The sequence below is a fragment of the Idiotropiscis lumnitzeri genome, chromosome 9, assembly GCF_059441095.1.
Source record: "Idiotropiscis lumnitzeri isolate Australia: NSW breed Sydney's pygmy pipehorse chromosome 9, RoL_Ilum_1.0, whole genome shotgun sequence".
NCBI lineage: Eukaryota > Metazoa > Chordata > Actinopteri > Syngnathiformes > Syngnathidae > Idiotropiscis > Idiotropiscis lumnitzeri.
In genome coordinates, this window is record NC_142399.1 from 12,698,876 (window position 1) to 12,713,878 (window position 15,003).

Genomic DNA, 15,003 nt, shown 5'->3' on the forward strand with positions numbered 1-15,003 from the left:
CGAAATCCTCTAATGAGCGCAAAAAAAAAAAAAAAATGACCGCATAACCACAACACACTGCACAGAACATACTGGACAGCATAAACTTGATGTACTTGACACGTTCTTTTCATAGAGAGAGAGAGAGGGAGACAGTAAGTGTGTCACTTATTTAATTTGAACAAGTCTTGAATTAAAAATAGGTGACCTCGTTCATCGTAAGTGATACAAACGTCCGGCCGCGCACATTGAGCCAATCACGGAAGCCGCTCCATTGTTGACCACGGACGCATTTGCTAGTAGCATATGAGACCGACGGCGAGAGTTGAGCTCTCGTCATGACGCGATTACCCATCAAGTCAACCGAGTTTGCCGAGATCGGGGCGAATCTGTACAGCTGAAAAACGCCTTGGAAAATGTGCTATTTTGTCACATACATGGCAGGTAAAAAGTGGGCAAATAATGTAGGGCAAAATCATTGCAGTATGCGTGTGCACCGGGACTTAGACCGTACGAGACCAAAAGGAGACGGTGTTGGCGAATTAGCACTGCTGCTAAGCAAGTGTGTGGACTTCGGAATCGGTGCGCGAGTTATTTGTTTTTCAAACTCGCTCATCGAACCCCAAAAAAACCTAATTGCGCAATCCTGGAGTGTGTGTGGGCATGACGCACACAAATTATATTGAGGACTTGATATGAATGCTGAACATCAATCTCAGAATGTCACTTGTGTTCTTAAGCAAACATTTGATCAGACAAATTGTGACTTAGTGTGACCGTGCAACGTGCAGTCGGTTCAAAAAGGTCCTTTCGTACGTGCTTTATTGTTGGTTGACAAAGAGAAGGTGGGCGAACGGAAAAAGTTTGTTTGCACAGCTGACGCGCATTTGAGCAGCATAAAGATAGAAAGGTTTTGTTTCTGATTCGTCAGTTGAGACACGTCTCGGACAATTTTATTTCAGAAGGCAGGAAAAATTCTAATAAAAATAATTAAATAAATAGACAAAAAATTAAAAAAGAATTCGGAAGGCAGCAAAAAAATAAAATAAATAAATAAATACAGATAAAAAATACTTTAGAGGACACCAAAGAACAACTAACACAGCTCGCAAACTTTGGATGTCATTGCTGTAGTTTGGTGTGATGTGGAGTTTTGTTCTCTCTCTCTCTCTATTTTTTTTTCCTCCTGCTTGCGCCATCGGGCCTTGTTTTTCTTGTCGGAGGTTCTTCCGCCAGCCTGCACGATTTGATGAACGAATCAGGTGAACAATTCTTTTAGATGAACTGATTCAGTTCACTTCAAAGAAATCTTCCACTCACTTGCTCCATGTTGCCAACAAGTGCTAATGTGATTTTACGTTATAACTTTTTTTCTTTTTCTTCTTTTTGTATTTGTGCTCCCCAAGCACATTGCAACAGGTGGAGTTTTTGTCATTTGTTGTTTTGGCCTTTATCCACGCTTGGTTCCAAACGGTGTAGAAATGTAATTTAACTTTGGAGCTTGTACAGTATTTTAAAAATTTAAGTTTAAATTTAAATAACTCTAAATTGAGAAATATAGACGCCTGGAGATTACAATACAATATTCACCTCCATTTCATGACTGTTTGAAACCAGTCCAACTTGAAACTGTTCAGCTTATCGCACCGCATTCCAGTGTTGTCTGTCTCGGGGCTCTTTTTGAGTTCTTGTTCCTTTTTGTTCTCTTTTTTGTCTTTTCATCCCCAATCAGGCCAACGAGGTTACACCAGGTGTACTTGCATCTTTCAGCTGTTGCTCACTTTCGGATCATTTTGTCCTCTCGTTTCACTCAGAACATTTCACCCTAAAACTCATCATTGTCCGATGGTATTCAAAAGCAATCAATCAATCAAAAGAATTTGCTGGACATGACAATATGAAGTGTAAATGTGAAGTGAGGAACATGGATGCGTTTTTTGTTGGACAAGTGGGTCAAGACTCACCTGAAGCGGGTGTGTGCGTGTGTGTGTGTGTGGGGGGCGGGGGGGGGGGTGCGGGCGTGTGTGTGTGTGTGCGCGTGTATGTGCAAGTTCAGTTGTGCACCCTGCTGCAAACATCCTTCCTCCCACGCGTCATAAATATTGCTAATCGCCATCTTCCTCCCCTGCTGTGTGCTGATCTACATTAAACCCGCGCAACGGCAGAGTAAATACGCCACATTAAAAGAGCGCATCAGAAATTGATTCATGGCTTACTTGAAGCCGCATTATGAAAATGGCAGAGCGCCGTTAATCAGACGCAAAGGTGCGAACGGGGGCCGCCGGAGGGGATTGGCCGGGTGGGTCGGTGTTTGCGGACGCCACGTCGGCAATTTATTGTGATGGCTCGGCCCGAGTCTCGTAATGGCGCCGCGACGCACGGTAAAGCCGACGTCACGTGAGCCAGCGCCTCCTCGCCACTTAAACGGGAAGACATAACGCAGCGTGATGGAGTGGGCTTTTAGGGCAGCGTTTACATGCACTCAAATGAGGCCCGGCTCGTCAAATCTGCTTGAGATGATATTTGAAATAAGACACAGAAGCTTTCAACGAGGGCTGGAGCCAGCGGGAGTCCAAAGTCTGGTTCGGGGGACTTTTTTGGGGTTCTTCTTCAATGACCTTCGACAGGTTCTCGAAGCCAGCAAAAATGCAAACAAAAAAAATAAATAATTTCAGCATTGATAGAAAGGTTGTAGGACTGGTGGTGAAGAAATGATCCATTTTCAGAAAAGGTGATCAATAACGGAACAATAACATGCCACTGAATTTTTTCTTAAAATTTTAAAATTTCTTTTTAAAAAAAAAATCTATGAATTTTACTGGAGAGTATTTTTCATCATTCAATTCATGTTTTCTCCGTATAATGTTCTAAAGCAATATGCTCCATGTTATGCATCCCAAGATTTGCAATATATTTCTCAAGATGCTAATGAACTTTTTTTTTCCTACAGCTTAATTTGCCTTTTTCCACAAAAACAGACACAAATAAGCTGTTGGGAGCCTCATCACGTTGTTGCAATCCACCAGAGGGATCTGTGCCAGCATGGGGCAGTAATTTTGCATTCACAAAACAGCAGACATCAAAATAATATTCATTGAGCTGTTTACTGTTATTACAAATGTATAAAGACAAGATTTGCAATGGCTTTCATGAGCCGTTGCGATGGTGTACGCACTTTGAATCGAGCCTTTGTACTTTTTCGAACATCGAGTTGTGATTGTCAGCGTTGTGTTTGTCGACGTTGCCTCTGCGATTTGTGCGCGCGTCGTGTTGTCAAGGTGAGCGTCCATCTTGACGCCTTGCCTAACGACCCGACATCTGCTGGCGCGCGAAGGCGTGATAATTGCGCACTAAAGCACGTTTACGCGCCGCTCCGTCTTTTTTTATGTGACGCTTAAGTCGTTGTCGTCCGTCCATTAGGCGCCGCGCAAGCGTCAATGCGGCACCTGTTGTTCGACTACACTTCATACTTTTTGAACTGCGTGTTTACAATCCAGTTTTATGTTGAGCTGTGAAGCTGTAACTCATTAATATGGCTGACCTCCCATCTGTGAGGTAGCGCTCATCTTCTTGCCTTGCGAGTAAATGATTGGTCTCACATAATACCTCAGCGTCCTATCACAATTCATGACTGACAGACCGACTTGGCATCTTTACTGTTACACTGGTTGAATAATAATTTAGCCGATACATTTTCCATCCATTTTTATCCATTTCAGTGGAAAGGTATTTTATGTAGCTCCTCCCCCTGCTTGTCGACTGAAATGAATGTCAAAGTGCCTTCGGGCTCACATTGCGAACGTCACGAAACCATGGGGGCACATATTCTTGAGGAGAACTTCAGTTCCCCTTTAGAGAGCGATAGCGCACTCCAAGTAGCGCTTATTGTTTTGGTTATGAAAGTCGGAAAGTGGAGGTGAGCCGGTGTGCATTTATTCTGATGTGATATATGACCTTTCATAGGAAGTTTTACTGCAGCAGCTTTTCAAACTAAGTAGAAGAATAAATAATATATATAGATAGATATAGATATAGATATAGATACAAATATAAATATAGATATAGATATGACGTATAATAAATTGTTCAAATGGCCCGTGCATCCTTTGATTTTTCTGTTTGAGGCTCTCAGAGAGCAAAAGTTTGGGAAGCCTTGCAAGGAAAATCGAAGTGGGTCACCTGTCGCCAGGCCTGGCAGTCGCCGCACACCTCCAGCGCCACCGCTACAGACGCAAAGGGGCGCCTGGCCATCTGCCGACGCTCCCTTATCAGCTGCTAAAAAAGGACAAGAACATGGTAAGCATTGTGCTTATCAACCCACGTCAGACAGTAAAAAATATTCCAAACTGTTGTCGCAATAATGTGGTGACGTTGGAAACAATGCTGCAAACGACAAACATCGCAATCAACATCTTTGAAAAAACGTTTACATGGTATTTGCATGTTTAACCATTACATTTTCAACATAATCAATAAACAACATAGATTATGAATCATAGTAAATATTGGAAATCACAGAAATTAGATATTTCCGAGCCTCTTTTAAAAACTTGTCTCTCTCTCCCACTCCCTCTCTCTCTCTCGCTCTATCTCTCTCTCGATCCATTATCGAAGCCGCGTCTCTTCACGAGGATTGCGGGCGTCCTGGCTGCAGCTGACAGTAATGAATCCAATTTAGAGTGTCCAATTCACTTACCATGCATGTTTTTGGAACGTGGGAGGAAACTGGAGTACCCGTAGAAAAGCCACCCAGGCACGGGGGAGAACATGCAAATATCCACAAAGGAAGGCCGCAGCTGGACCCGAACCCTTGCACCTCTGCTCTGTGAGGCCATCGTACTAACCAGTCGTCCACCTTGCTGCACTATATAAACGATAGTATGTTCAAATTGGAATTCAAGTTCATTTTTAGTGTTCAGAAAAAAAATGCATGAAGGCCAAACATAATTTTTCTCGACTTATTAATTTGAAATCTGCTCAATTTGACGAGCAAGTGTTCAATGAATCTTTCGGCAGCCGCACGGATGCAATAATGCAAAGTGAGCAGTTTAAAAGCTGATTTACGCCGCCTCATCCTAGTTGTCTCCTCAAGGACGCGACGCAACAAACATGAGCATGCGCCGCACTCCAACGGCCAATTACAACCAGATGAGTTCCAAAAGTGCTGAGATGCAACTATGGATGGCGCTTACGTAGGAATTCATCATTTGGAATCTTCGGAAGGGGATTGAGGTGGCAGACACGTCGGCGGGCAGTCGCTCGGTCTAGAGCGCGTACGCACACACATTTGTCATGATCACCATCACATTAGCATCACATTGTCATCACAACATTCATCACACCAACCGCCAACGTCACTGACGTCTTTGAAGAAGAATAAAAAAAGTTGGGGTGCAAGCAAGCAAATTACGGATGCCGCTAGACAATTTTGCTGCCCAATTAACTAATTGAATGTGATTTGCATTTTTAACGCAGGGCATCTCGTTCATTGTTTTTGTTTGACTTTAATATTGTACTTGTTTTAAACTCTAATCACATCGCAGTGTTGCAATTCATCCTCTGTGACCCTCAAAAATATTAGAGCTCTCTTTATTGTGTATTTTCACTCCCACAATGAACTGCATCTGTCAGTAAGATAAACGGTAGAAAACGTTTTTTTTTTTTTACCAGGACACAGGCACAATTCTCGGCTTTTTAGCTCCAAACATCGCCTCTTGGATTTGAAGTGACACCAAAAGGGGTGTACATGTGAACTGCAGACCTTCACCATTTCCCAGACTCGACCCTTCAGTCTTATTCATAACAATTGTCGGCGCTCAACCTCGTTCCGTATTATGGTCTTATTTGTCTACTTTTTCTTATTTGTCTCCTTCTTCGTCTCATTCTTCTTTCTTCTTCTCCATGAAGGTGCCCAATGCAAGTAAGTACGCACAATTGGTGTTATATGGATTGTGGTATTGCCCCCTTTCCCCCTTGTAGTGGTATGCCCCAGTAGCTGGTGGGAAGCGCGGGATGTCAGAATAAGGACATACAGGCACGCTTGAACTAGCACTGCTGTCTCACGTCTCTTCACACACAAAAAGTTGGAAGTGGCACTTTTGAAGCAATTTTTGTCGTTTGCCTATTTCGGGGGTCATCACACGCACGAGGATTAAAATCAACCTCCGGCCTTTCTTAATCTAAATTTCAGGATTGGACAATTTACTCACTTATAGTTGATTTAGGTTACAATTCTGAAGTGTTTGTCTGCTCATATTCTGCCAAATGGCTTCTCAACTCACAAATGGCGCTTCACAGTGCAGATGGACAATGACCCCAAAATATGCCACCAAGGAAGAGACGCAACAGAAAACAAATACATTCGTGCTGGAGTTCAGAGCCACAAAGATGACATTTGTGTTCATGTCACAAAACTCGTCAAGCTCAGCAGATTTCTTTACGACAAGATGGAGTGTCCGCAAACATTTGTTTCATCGGTGAACGTCTTCATTCCGTTCCCACCACATTTAAGGTACGCACACGTGCACGCCAGCCGACTGATGACGGCATGGCACTGCCGGAGGGAATGTGGCGCGCTGGAGCTACTCGCTGTCGCTACGGGTGCAACACTCATCCAGGCCGACACTGCGGGCACCTGACAGCTCGTTAACATCACACAGCCTGTGTGTGTGCCTTTAAGGGCTTTGTGTGCGCTCGCGTGGTGAATAAAAGGAGCCGGTTTGTGCGTGAAACAGGTGGCAAGCCTCCAGTGATGGCAAGTTCATTATCATCATGTCCACCATGACGCCGCCTGGATTTTCAATGCTTCACGTTGATGAAATTTATTTTTTTTACTATCTGAAAAGCAAATTGAGAAGTAGTCCACATGCCTGTTTTTCTGTTTGGAGGTTTGCTGTTGGAATACCTCCAGTGAGGAGTTTGTATATTTTTGCCTGTGCTTGCTCCGCGAGCATTTATCACTGACATAATCGGCCTGATGCCGTTTTAAACGGGTTAACAAGTCAGACGTGGTCACAAAGTCAAATTGTCAACTTTCTCCACGATGTCATGCTGCCGACGTACTGCAGCCGGTGGACAATAGCTCAATAAATCTAATCGAAACCTGCGAGAGTGCCGAAAACCGCCGAAACCACAAAGCGATGTTGTAAGCGAAGCTCCGCATCCATAAAGCAACCAGCGAGCCGCTTGAATCAATGGCAACGCCGCGGCTTTCACTCATGTTTTAATGAGACGTACAACAACGATTGGCTGACATCCTCGCTAATGCTTAACGACTGCAAGCACAAAGACATTTTAATTGTAATAGCACAAACAATGCTCATGTGTGTGCTTTTTTTTTTTGGGGATGTTTTCAACGTGCACGGCACAGGTGTCAAACTCCAGTCCTGGAGGGCCGTTTTCCTGCATTCTTTCCCTGATCACCTGATTGAAATGATTATCTCATCAGCAAGCTCTGAAGAAGCCAGATAAATATCCTGCTCATTTGAATTAGGCGTGCTGCAGCTGGGAGGGATGGAAAACATGCAGGAAAGCGGACCTCCAGGACCAGAGTTTGACACCTGAGGTCTATGGTCAGGTGAATACAAATTGATGTGTCTGCTAACAAGGGCAATCTGGTGATTTTTCTCATATTTGGTCAAATGATTCCGAACGCATCGGTCGACAGGGCAGATGGACAATGACGTGAAGCATTTTGCAAAAGTATCTCATGGGTAAAAGTAATCCAACCATTCATTGCCTCTGACCAATAAGGTATATAAGTACACGTCAAGCACATTTTGCAACAGGTAGGACCTGCTCATCTGAAAAATTTAGGTTTGTAAACTTCTGTAGTGACTCCCAGATCCTTGTTGATGGTGGCGGAGCATCGCTTTGGATATGGGATCAGCACAGTTTTTGAGTCAAAGATAAAGATTAGGCAGTGAATCTTTGCCTGTCACATAGTGCCATCAAAATAGTGCCATCGATGTCAGGGATATGTCAGCGATACTGGTACGGTATTAGTTTTTTTGGTATGCCGGCACTGGCTTAGAGGCAGCTGTGCAATCATATGTCGACAAGGTATTCTACTAAACAAAATTACACACACACGCACAGTATCCTGTCGTAAAGCCATTAAAACTAACAATCTGCTGATAACGACGGATAAAAGTAACAATTATTTGACTTTGGAAGCGTCGTCTCTCAGCATGAATAAGCATGATGGATGCTATTGAAAGACACGCAAACACGCTGCTGGTTCCATTACGATCTTGAAAGCGGCTGCTTGACAAAAGGACACACTTCAGTGCACTCTTTGGATTCACATCATGCAAACACTCGGAATATCGGACACAATTATTGGCTCTGGCCAGACAATGAGCGCGTGTGCGAATGTGGCGAATGGTACGCCAGAGAGCCGATAACAAATCTCATTTCCGCCATGTTTGTCAGCCTTCCAGACAAGCATTTGTCTCCCGCTCGGCTTTGGCGAGGACGATCCGAGCGGCGTAAACAAGGAGAAAGATTTCCTGGGCTGATAAGCATCTGTCTCCGAAGACGGTGCTCTTGAGACACACGTTGAGTGGCGGCGCCGGCGGCGGGATGACTTGTGGCTGCAAATTTGGCTTGAAGGGCCTCTCACATTGCGACACTGTGTCCTACACTGCAAATGCGGCCTTAAAAAATATACTGGCCGGGAAGAAGACGTTTCTTGGCCAGCATAGTTTACCGTATTTAATCTTGTTTCGATTTGAGTTTTGGCAGTGTGGTCTGATTCCGAGATGGGCCCGAGGATGTTTCTTTTCGTGCTGCCGACCGCTCCCTTTGTCAACGGAGTAAAAACCCGGCTGATTTGTATGGAGGACTAATTAGCCAGGGCTGCCAGACAAAGAGAGACAGCAATTGTTGGACTGGACACACTGCTTGTTGTGTTCACCGCCCCGGCTAAGCGGATGGCAATTACTGTGAAGCCGGGACTACAAAACATTTTGACAGAGCGCAAGCAACGCCGCACTAAAAGTCATCCGACTCTGACAGCGATGAAACCTTCTCAAGAGAGACTGCATTCTGTTCATATTTACAATCTGTAGAGAAAATCAAATTGGCTCACGAGCATCACCGCAATCTTTTGAATTTCAGCCCCTAAAGCCAGTTTCACTTCACATGGAACTTGGTGGAGCTGCAAAAAAAGTCTGCCATTTTGGTTAGAAGCAGCCATTTTAGAGTCTGATCATTTCCAGAAGTTTTTCAAAGACAAATAAAAGTTGCTCTGTAGCGGCCAAATGGATTTTCTTGGAAGATTCAGCAGCTGGGGCCAGTTTAACCTCGCAACATGGAATTTGGGAGACACATTTAGCATGAGTAGACCCACCAAAAAGTGGCAACATGCCCATAGGTTCCAAAAACCTTCCATTTTGGTTTGAAGTGGACATTAGGGGTAAAAAGGGAAGTCAGCCATTTTGTATCGTAGCAGCCATTTGTAGGTCATTTTGGCCATTTTCATAAATCTTTAAAAAAAACAAAAAACAGTTCTGGCGATTTTCACCAATCGGGACCAAATTTGAAAGTCATATACTCGACAGACATTGAAATATAAATTTGGGTTTTCATCCCATGTAGGCGCAGCATAGCGGCAAAGTTAGCCGAGTTGCGATCAAACAAACTTGTGTCGCTCATCAGGCAAATTTGCAACATTTTTAGCTCAACGCCCTTTCAACTTGGCATCAGGAAATTTGGTAAGCGAGGCAATCATGAGTAGACCCACAAAAAAAAAAAAAAAAAACCTCGAGAAGCCAAGACTGAAGAAGTCTGACATTTTGGTTTGAGGTTGCCATTTTTGTGTCATTTTGACCAAAATGGCCTCTTCCAACCAAATTGCTTGACTTCCTGTTCAATTTTGCACACATATCCAGTTAAACCCAATTTTATGTTGACTGATGAAACTGGTCTTAGATGGCACATTCGTTTTTCAAACTTTCCAAAGAGCGCTACCAATTGTGGGTTTATGTTGGGCCCCCCAGAGAGAACCCCAATGCACAAATGAGAGCCCCACAAAAGTGATTCGGTCATCTGAAGAACAACAATTATTTGAGTCGTAAATATTGCCACAAGGTGCACATTTTTGTTGTCGTTAAATTTAGTTGTACACGGCAATAAAAAAAGGTCTATTCTCTACAGTCTTTAAATGTATGCAAAAGAGACTATTAATATTCCATAAAGGCTTTCGGCTCGACATCATTTAGCAGAGCTGAAAGTCTGGAAGAAAGAAAAAAAAAACTTTGAGAGCTCAGCGACGCGTGAAATCATCCGCGTTTCAAGTCTGATGAGACGTCTCTGGTGGTGACGGCTGACCGGCCCGGGTTAAAAGTGGCCACGCGGGCCTCAATTTGCAGCCATTACATCAGCCTTCATCACCGTCCTTCTCGGACAGACGGCGTCCATCAGCGGCGTTCCCACGCAGGAACGGCGGCAAAGATCACAGGCGAGCTGCAAGCGTGGCGGCCAAACGTTACGCACGGATTCTTCACAAAAACGAGCAACAGCTGGAGTCCATCTGATGCACCTGAGCACACGGCTATCGCGGATGCTATAGCTAACATGTTGATAAAACGCTGACAGTCCGGTTGACGCGCCGAGCTGTCAAATTCAAGGCGAAAGCATGCCGCAAAAAAGAAAAAAAAAATGTTTTAAAAAACATCAAATGTAGGGGCAACAGAGTCATATAGGGGGTCCATAGAATCATTGTAGCAATTCTGCACATCACCAATATGGATTTGGCAACAGTGTGTAGACTACAACTTTTTAAGGGATCAACTCAACTTTTCAGTCATCGGTTGCAGCTTGCGTGATGGTTTTTAACACCATCAGAATCTGCGTCTGGTCTGCATCGACTTGAAATTGCAATTTAAAATGCATTTACCTCCAGTCAATGAAGATTGAAGGCATTCATTGCCAACATTCCGATGCAGTTTTGTTAGATTCCATGATTCATGCATGACATCATGGAGCCATGCAACGCCGACTTGATTCAATAGAATCCACTCCATACACATAAAAGTCAATTCGATGCTATCTGCGTGTGCCGACAAAAATCACATTTTTATGACTTGATGGACAGTCTGCAACACTTTGGAATACGCCATAAAATAAAAAGTGCCGACAGATGAAAGTGGTTGAAGAGCACACGCGCATCTTGTCCAGCGCCGCTTAAAAGTCTTTTGAAAGACAGTCAAGGCATACGCGCACGCGTGCTTCTTGTTACCACCGAGACACTGATTTAACACACCATCACATACACACAAGCGAGTGCGTTTTGTAGAATCAAGCTCATGCTATGAAATCAAATTTGATCCGGAGACAATACTGGATCTAAAACACTCATAGACATAACCAAGAAAACATAACAGGATCCAGAAACAGGATCAAGAACACACACGGAAACAAAATTTATGGATAGAAAATGCAACCAATAATATGTCAAGAACGAAGAAAAAAACGTGAGGACATATGGTGAGAAAACTGGATCAACAAATAAATGTAAACAATAGTCAAGCAAATAAAGAATCCTCAACACACACACACGCACACACACCCCAGGAGCCCTGCAGCAGCTCTAGACAGATGGGAGCTTGATGCTAATGGGACACGCGGCTAAATGGCGTTAATGGACAGAATCAACATGGTTGCCAAGGAAACTGTGTGTGTGCGCATGTGAGCACTCTAATGTGTGTGTTGGTCAAATGCCGCCAGCAACCAAACACACATCAGCTCTATTCAGAGCAAGCAGCAGCGACTTCTTCCGGTCATGTGATGGAAGGCATGAGGAGGCGCGACCAGTCTCAGGGCGGCAGATGCTGACGAGGCACTAACGAGGAGACGTCTCATCACGGCACTACCAATGGGCTGCCACATGTCGTCTTATCCACTCCAGTGAGTACGTGACTCACGAGCTGGCTGCGTGCCATTAAAAAAAATTCAGTTTTGTCTTCTGGGTCCCATTTTTGTTTGCATTTGCATTTTCAAGTTATACTATTCCGACACTGATTTATTTATTTATTTATTTTTTACTTTAACCTGTTTCTAAATGTCTTCTTTATTTCTGCGTTCTTGATGCCTATGTGCCGTGTTCTTAATCCAGTCTTGGTATTATGTTTTGATCCAGATTTATTTCAGTGTGTGGTCTTGATCTAGTTTTGTGCCAGTGTGCATTCTTGAACCAGATTTGTTCCAGTTTGGTAACGTGTTACAATATTCACTCAGTTTGTGTAACTGTTTGTGAACCAGTTTAATATTAGTATGAATTCTGTTTTTGGCTTCATTCACACTCTCGGGGCATGATGCCCAATACAGATTTATTTTTTTTTTTTTGTTAAATTCGATCTTTTTACGTACTCGCTTGAAAATGACAAAAACAAATGCGACCCCTAATGTGAGTGGAACGTGATGTGACATGCGTGTGCACAAATCACAACGTCGCGTGACACGCACAAAACGACAACATCAGGCGGCACGATGTTTACGGAAGTAAATATGGTTCCGCTGGTGGGGCTCATCTTTTTTAATTATTATTATCACATATCGACAGAGTCATGCGGGAGGAGGTAGAAATATTTTGGGGGAGATGAGGGGGTGGTTTTTGATCCCTTCATTTCACGGAGACGTCTACTAAAGATGATGTGATATCATTGTAATAAAGGAATTGTTTGCGTGAGTAAATGACTACAATCGTCACAAAAGTCAACTTTATGCGTCATGTTTTAAGTGAGTGGGACGAAAATTGAAGTCAAATATAAAGTCAACGCTGTTACTCAGAACAATGCAGATTGACAGACGATTATTGTCAGTCGTCTCCTTCCCAAGCACAAGTGTTGTTGATGACATATTGGTCGGATGTGTGCGGATGAAGGTTCACACTGCTGACGCGATTTATATCAACACATGAAAGAGGCCCAAGGTCGCATTTGTAACAAAAATCATAATTGTACTCTCCACATGTATGGAAAAAAAATGCAGACTATGTGTCGCAAAAATGAAAATTCCGCCGCAGCGTGAACGTTGCCTTTTTACGTGTTCTTGCACAAAATTTGCTCCAGTATGTGTTCTCGATCCATTTTTGGCCCACTTTCTATTCCAAACTTGACGGCGTGAACCCGGTAGGAGGTGGTGGTGGAGTAGGTGTGATTAGGTTCAATTTGGGAGATGTTGACAGGGCGCTAATGAGTAAATGTCTCTTCACGGTTCTCCTAATGGACTGTCACATGTGATCACATCCACTCGTGTGAGGCCCGGCAGAATGTGACTCAATAAGGATTAGATTCATACATGCATGGATCACTTTCTTCAATCAGTTTGAGACTCATTTCTTTGAAATTTTCTTCAAAATGTATTTAACATTTCTTTCTTTTCTGGCTCAGTGGTCGTTTCCCAATGCAGAGGTTGTGGGTTCAATCCCCAGCCCTTGTGGCCATGTGGAAGTACTTCTTGATGACGTTGTTTACAGATCTGTTCTGTCCAGGGTTATGTTCCCATACAAGCTCTTGGTCCGGTTCATTCAATATGTGTTCTTGACCCAGTTTTCTTTCTGGAAGTAAGCTTGTTCCGGTTTTGCTTGCATGCAAGTTCTAGATTCAGTTGAGTTTCCATGTATGATCTTGATCCAGTTAGTTCAATGTGTTCTTGATCACGGTTTGCTTTCCATATGCATTTTTGGTCTTGTTTTGCTTTTCTGTGTGGGTGTGTGTGAAAGGATGCCTGGATGCAGGACGACTCAGCATGTTTGCCAGTCAGCCCGTGGGCCTTGTCTCCAGAACTTTCTAACAAGGAGCGGCCTAATCAATCTCCAATCGATAACCATGTGGAGCCATTAAGGTGTGTGTGTGTGTGTCATAGCCCAGCATGTGCCAACGGTGAGGATGAAGCGGCGTCTTTCCGTCAGCTATCAGCACCTGAGACGGGAAGCTGGCAGCGGAGAGAAGTCAATAGCAGCTCGAATAGACAAATGATAAAAAAATAAATGAGAGAGCGAGAGAAAGAGAGAGAGCTTTGAAGTCATGGTGTAAAAGCGAGAGATGAAAAGTGATGAGGCAAAGTGCCAAGCAGAGAGCCAGCGCAGCAAAATTCAACATCAACAATGCAACATCATGTCACTTTGAGAGTCCATCTACACTGCACCAAATCTGAGTCAACAATTCCCAGTTAGATTGATGTGCACACATAATTGCATGTACGTCCGAGTCATTCATATCGCAGATGAAGGTGTTTACATACAAGGGCAAGTATGGAAACGGAACTGGATCGAGAAAACTAACAGAAACAAAATGGGATTGTAAACAAAACTGGATCGAGAATTTTCGGAAACTAAACCGAATCAGGAACACATAAAGACACAAAAGTGGATCAAGAACATGTATAGAAGCAAAACTAGATTCATTGAAACAACGAGATCAAGAATACACATGGTAACAAAACTGAATGCAGAAGGTTTAATTAAGGAGAACAAACGGGATCAAAAACGTGATGGAAAAAAACATAATTCAGAATGTTTTCATATGTGCTCTGCAACCACTTTTGTTTTGGAAGACAATTTCGATCCAGTTTTATTTCCAGATTTGTTCCTGATCCAGTTATGTTTCCGTACTTTTTCTTTAGCTAGTTATTTCCTTGTGATTTCTTGATTCTGATTTATTTTCTTACACGTTCTGGGTCCAGTCTCGTTTATGTGAACGGCGGCCATCATAAGATGACCGCAACAGCCAGATGCTACACGGCAATTGGATTCATTAAAAAATAAATAAATAAATAAATAAAAATTAAAAAATCCTTAAAATAAAGTCCAAAATAAATCGAGATGAGGATAAATTGAGTTTATGGCATAAATAGTTGTCGAGAGAAGATTGCAAGACTGCCTGGTTGTGTAACGGGCCTTTGGAAAGGGATGAAATGAGAGGAAAACCCAAAGCCATCATTGGGTTTGTGGAATAGATTCCGACAGGCAAACAGGTCACAGACACGTCACACGGTGAAACTATGACCAGGGAGAAGATG

The 15,003-nt window shown here is 43.3% G+C and overlaps 1 protein-coding gene across 11 annotated transcripts in view; it reads right to left on the reverse strand.

Annotated features, from left to right (window-relative positions):
* Positions 1–15,003, reverse strand: part of atrnl1a (attractin like 1a) — an 88,223-nt gene that overhangs the window by 5,439 nt on the left and 67,781 nt on the right. For 6 of the 11 annotated variants that reach the window (XR_015845116.1, XM_088305260.1, XM_088305262.1 and 3 more), the window contains one exon: positions 4,159–4,254. Coding sequence is in view for 7 of the 11 variants with exons in the window: in XM_088305260.1 (XP_088161386.1) it covers positions 4,159–4,254 (96 nt within the window). In the remaining 4 variants the exon portion in view is untranslated. Of the gene's footprint in view, positions 1–4,158; positions 4,255–15,003 lie in introns of those variants that run through there. The other 5 variants (XR_015845117.1, XM_088305261.1, XM_088305256.1 and 2 more) reach the window with 3 other exon arrangements.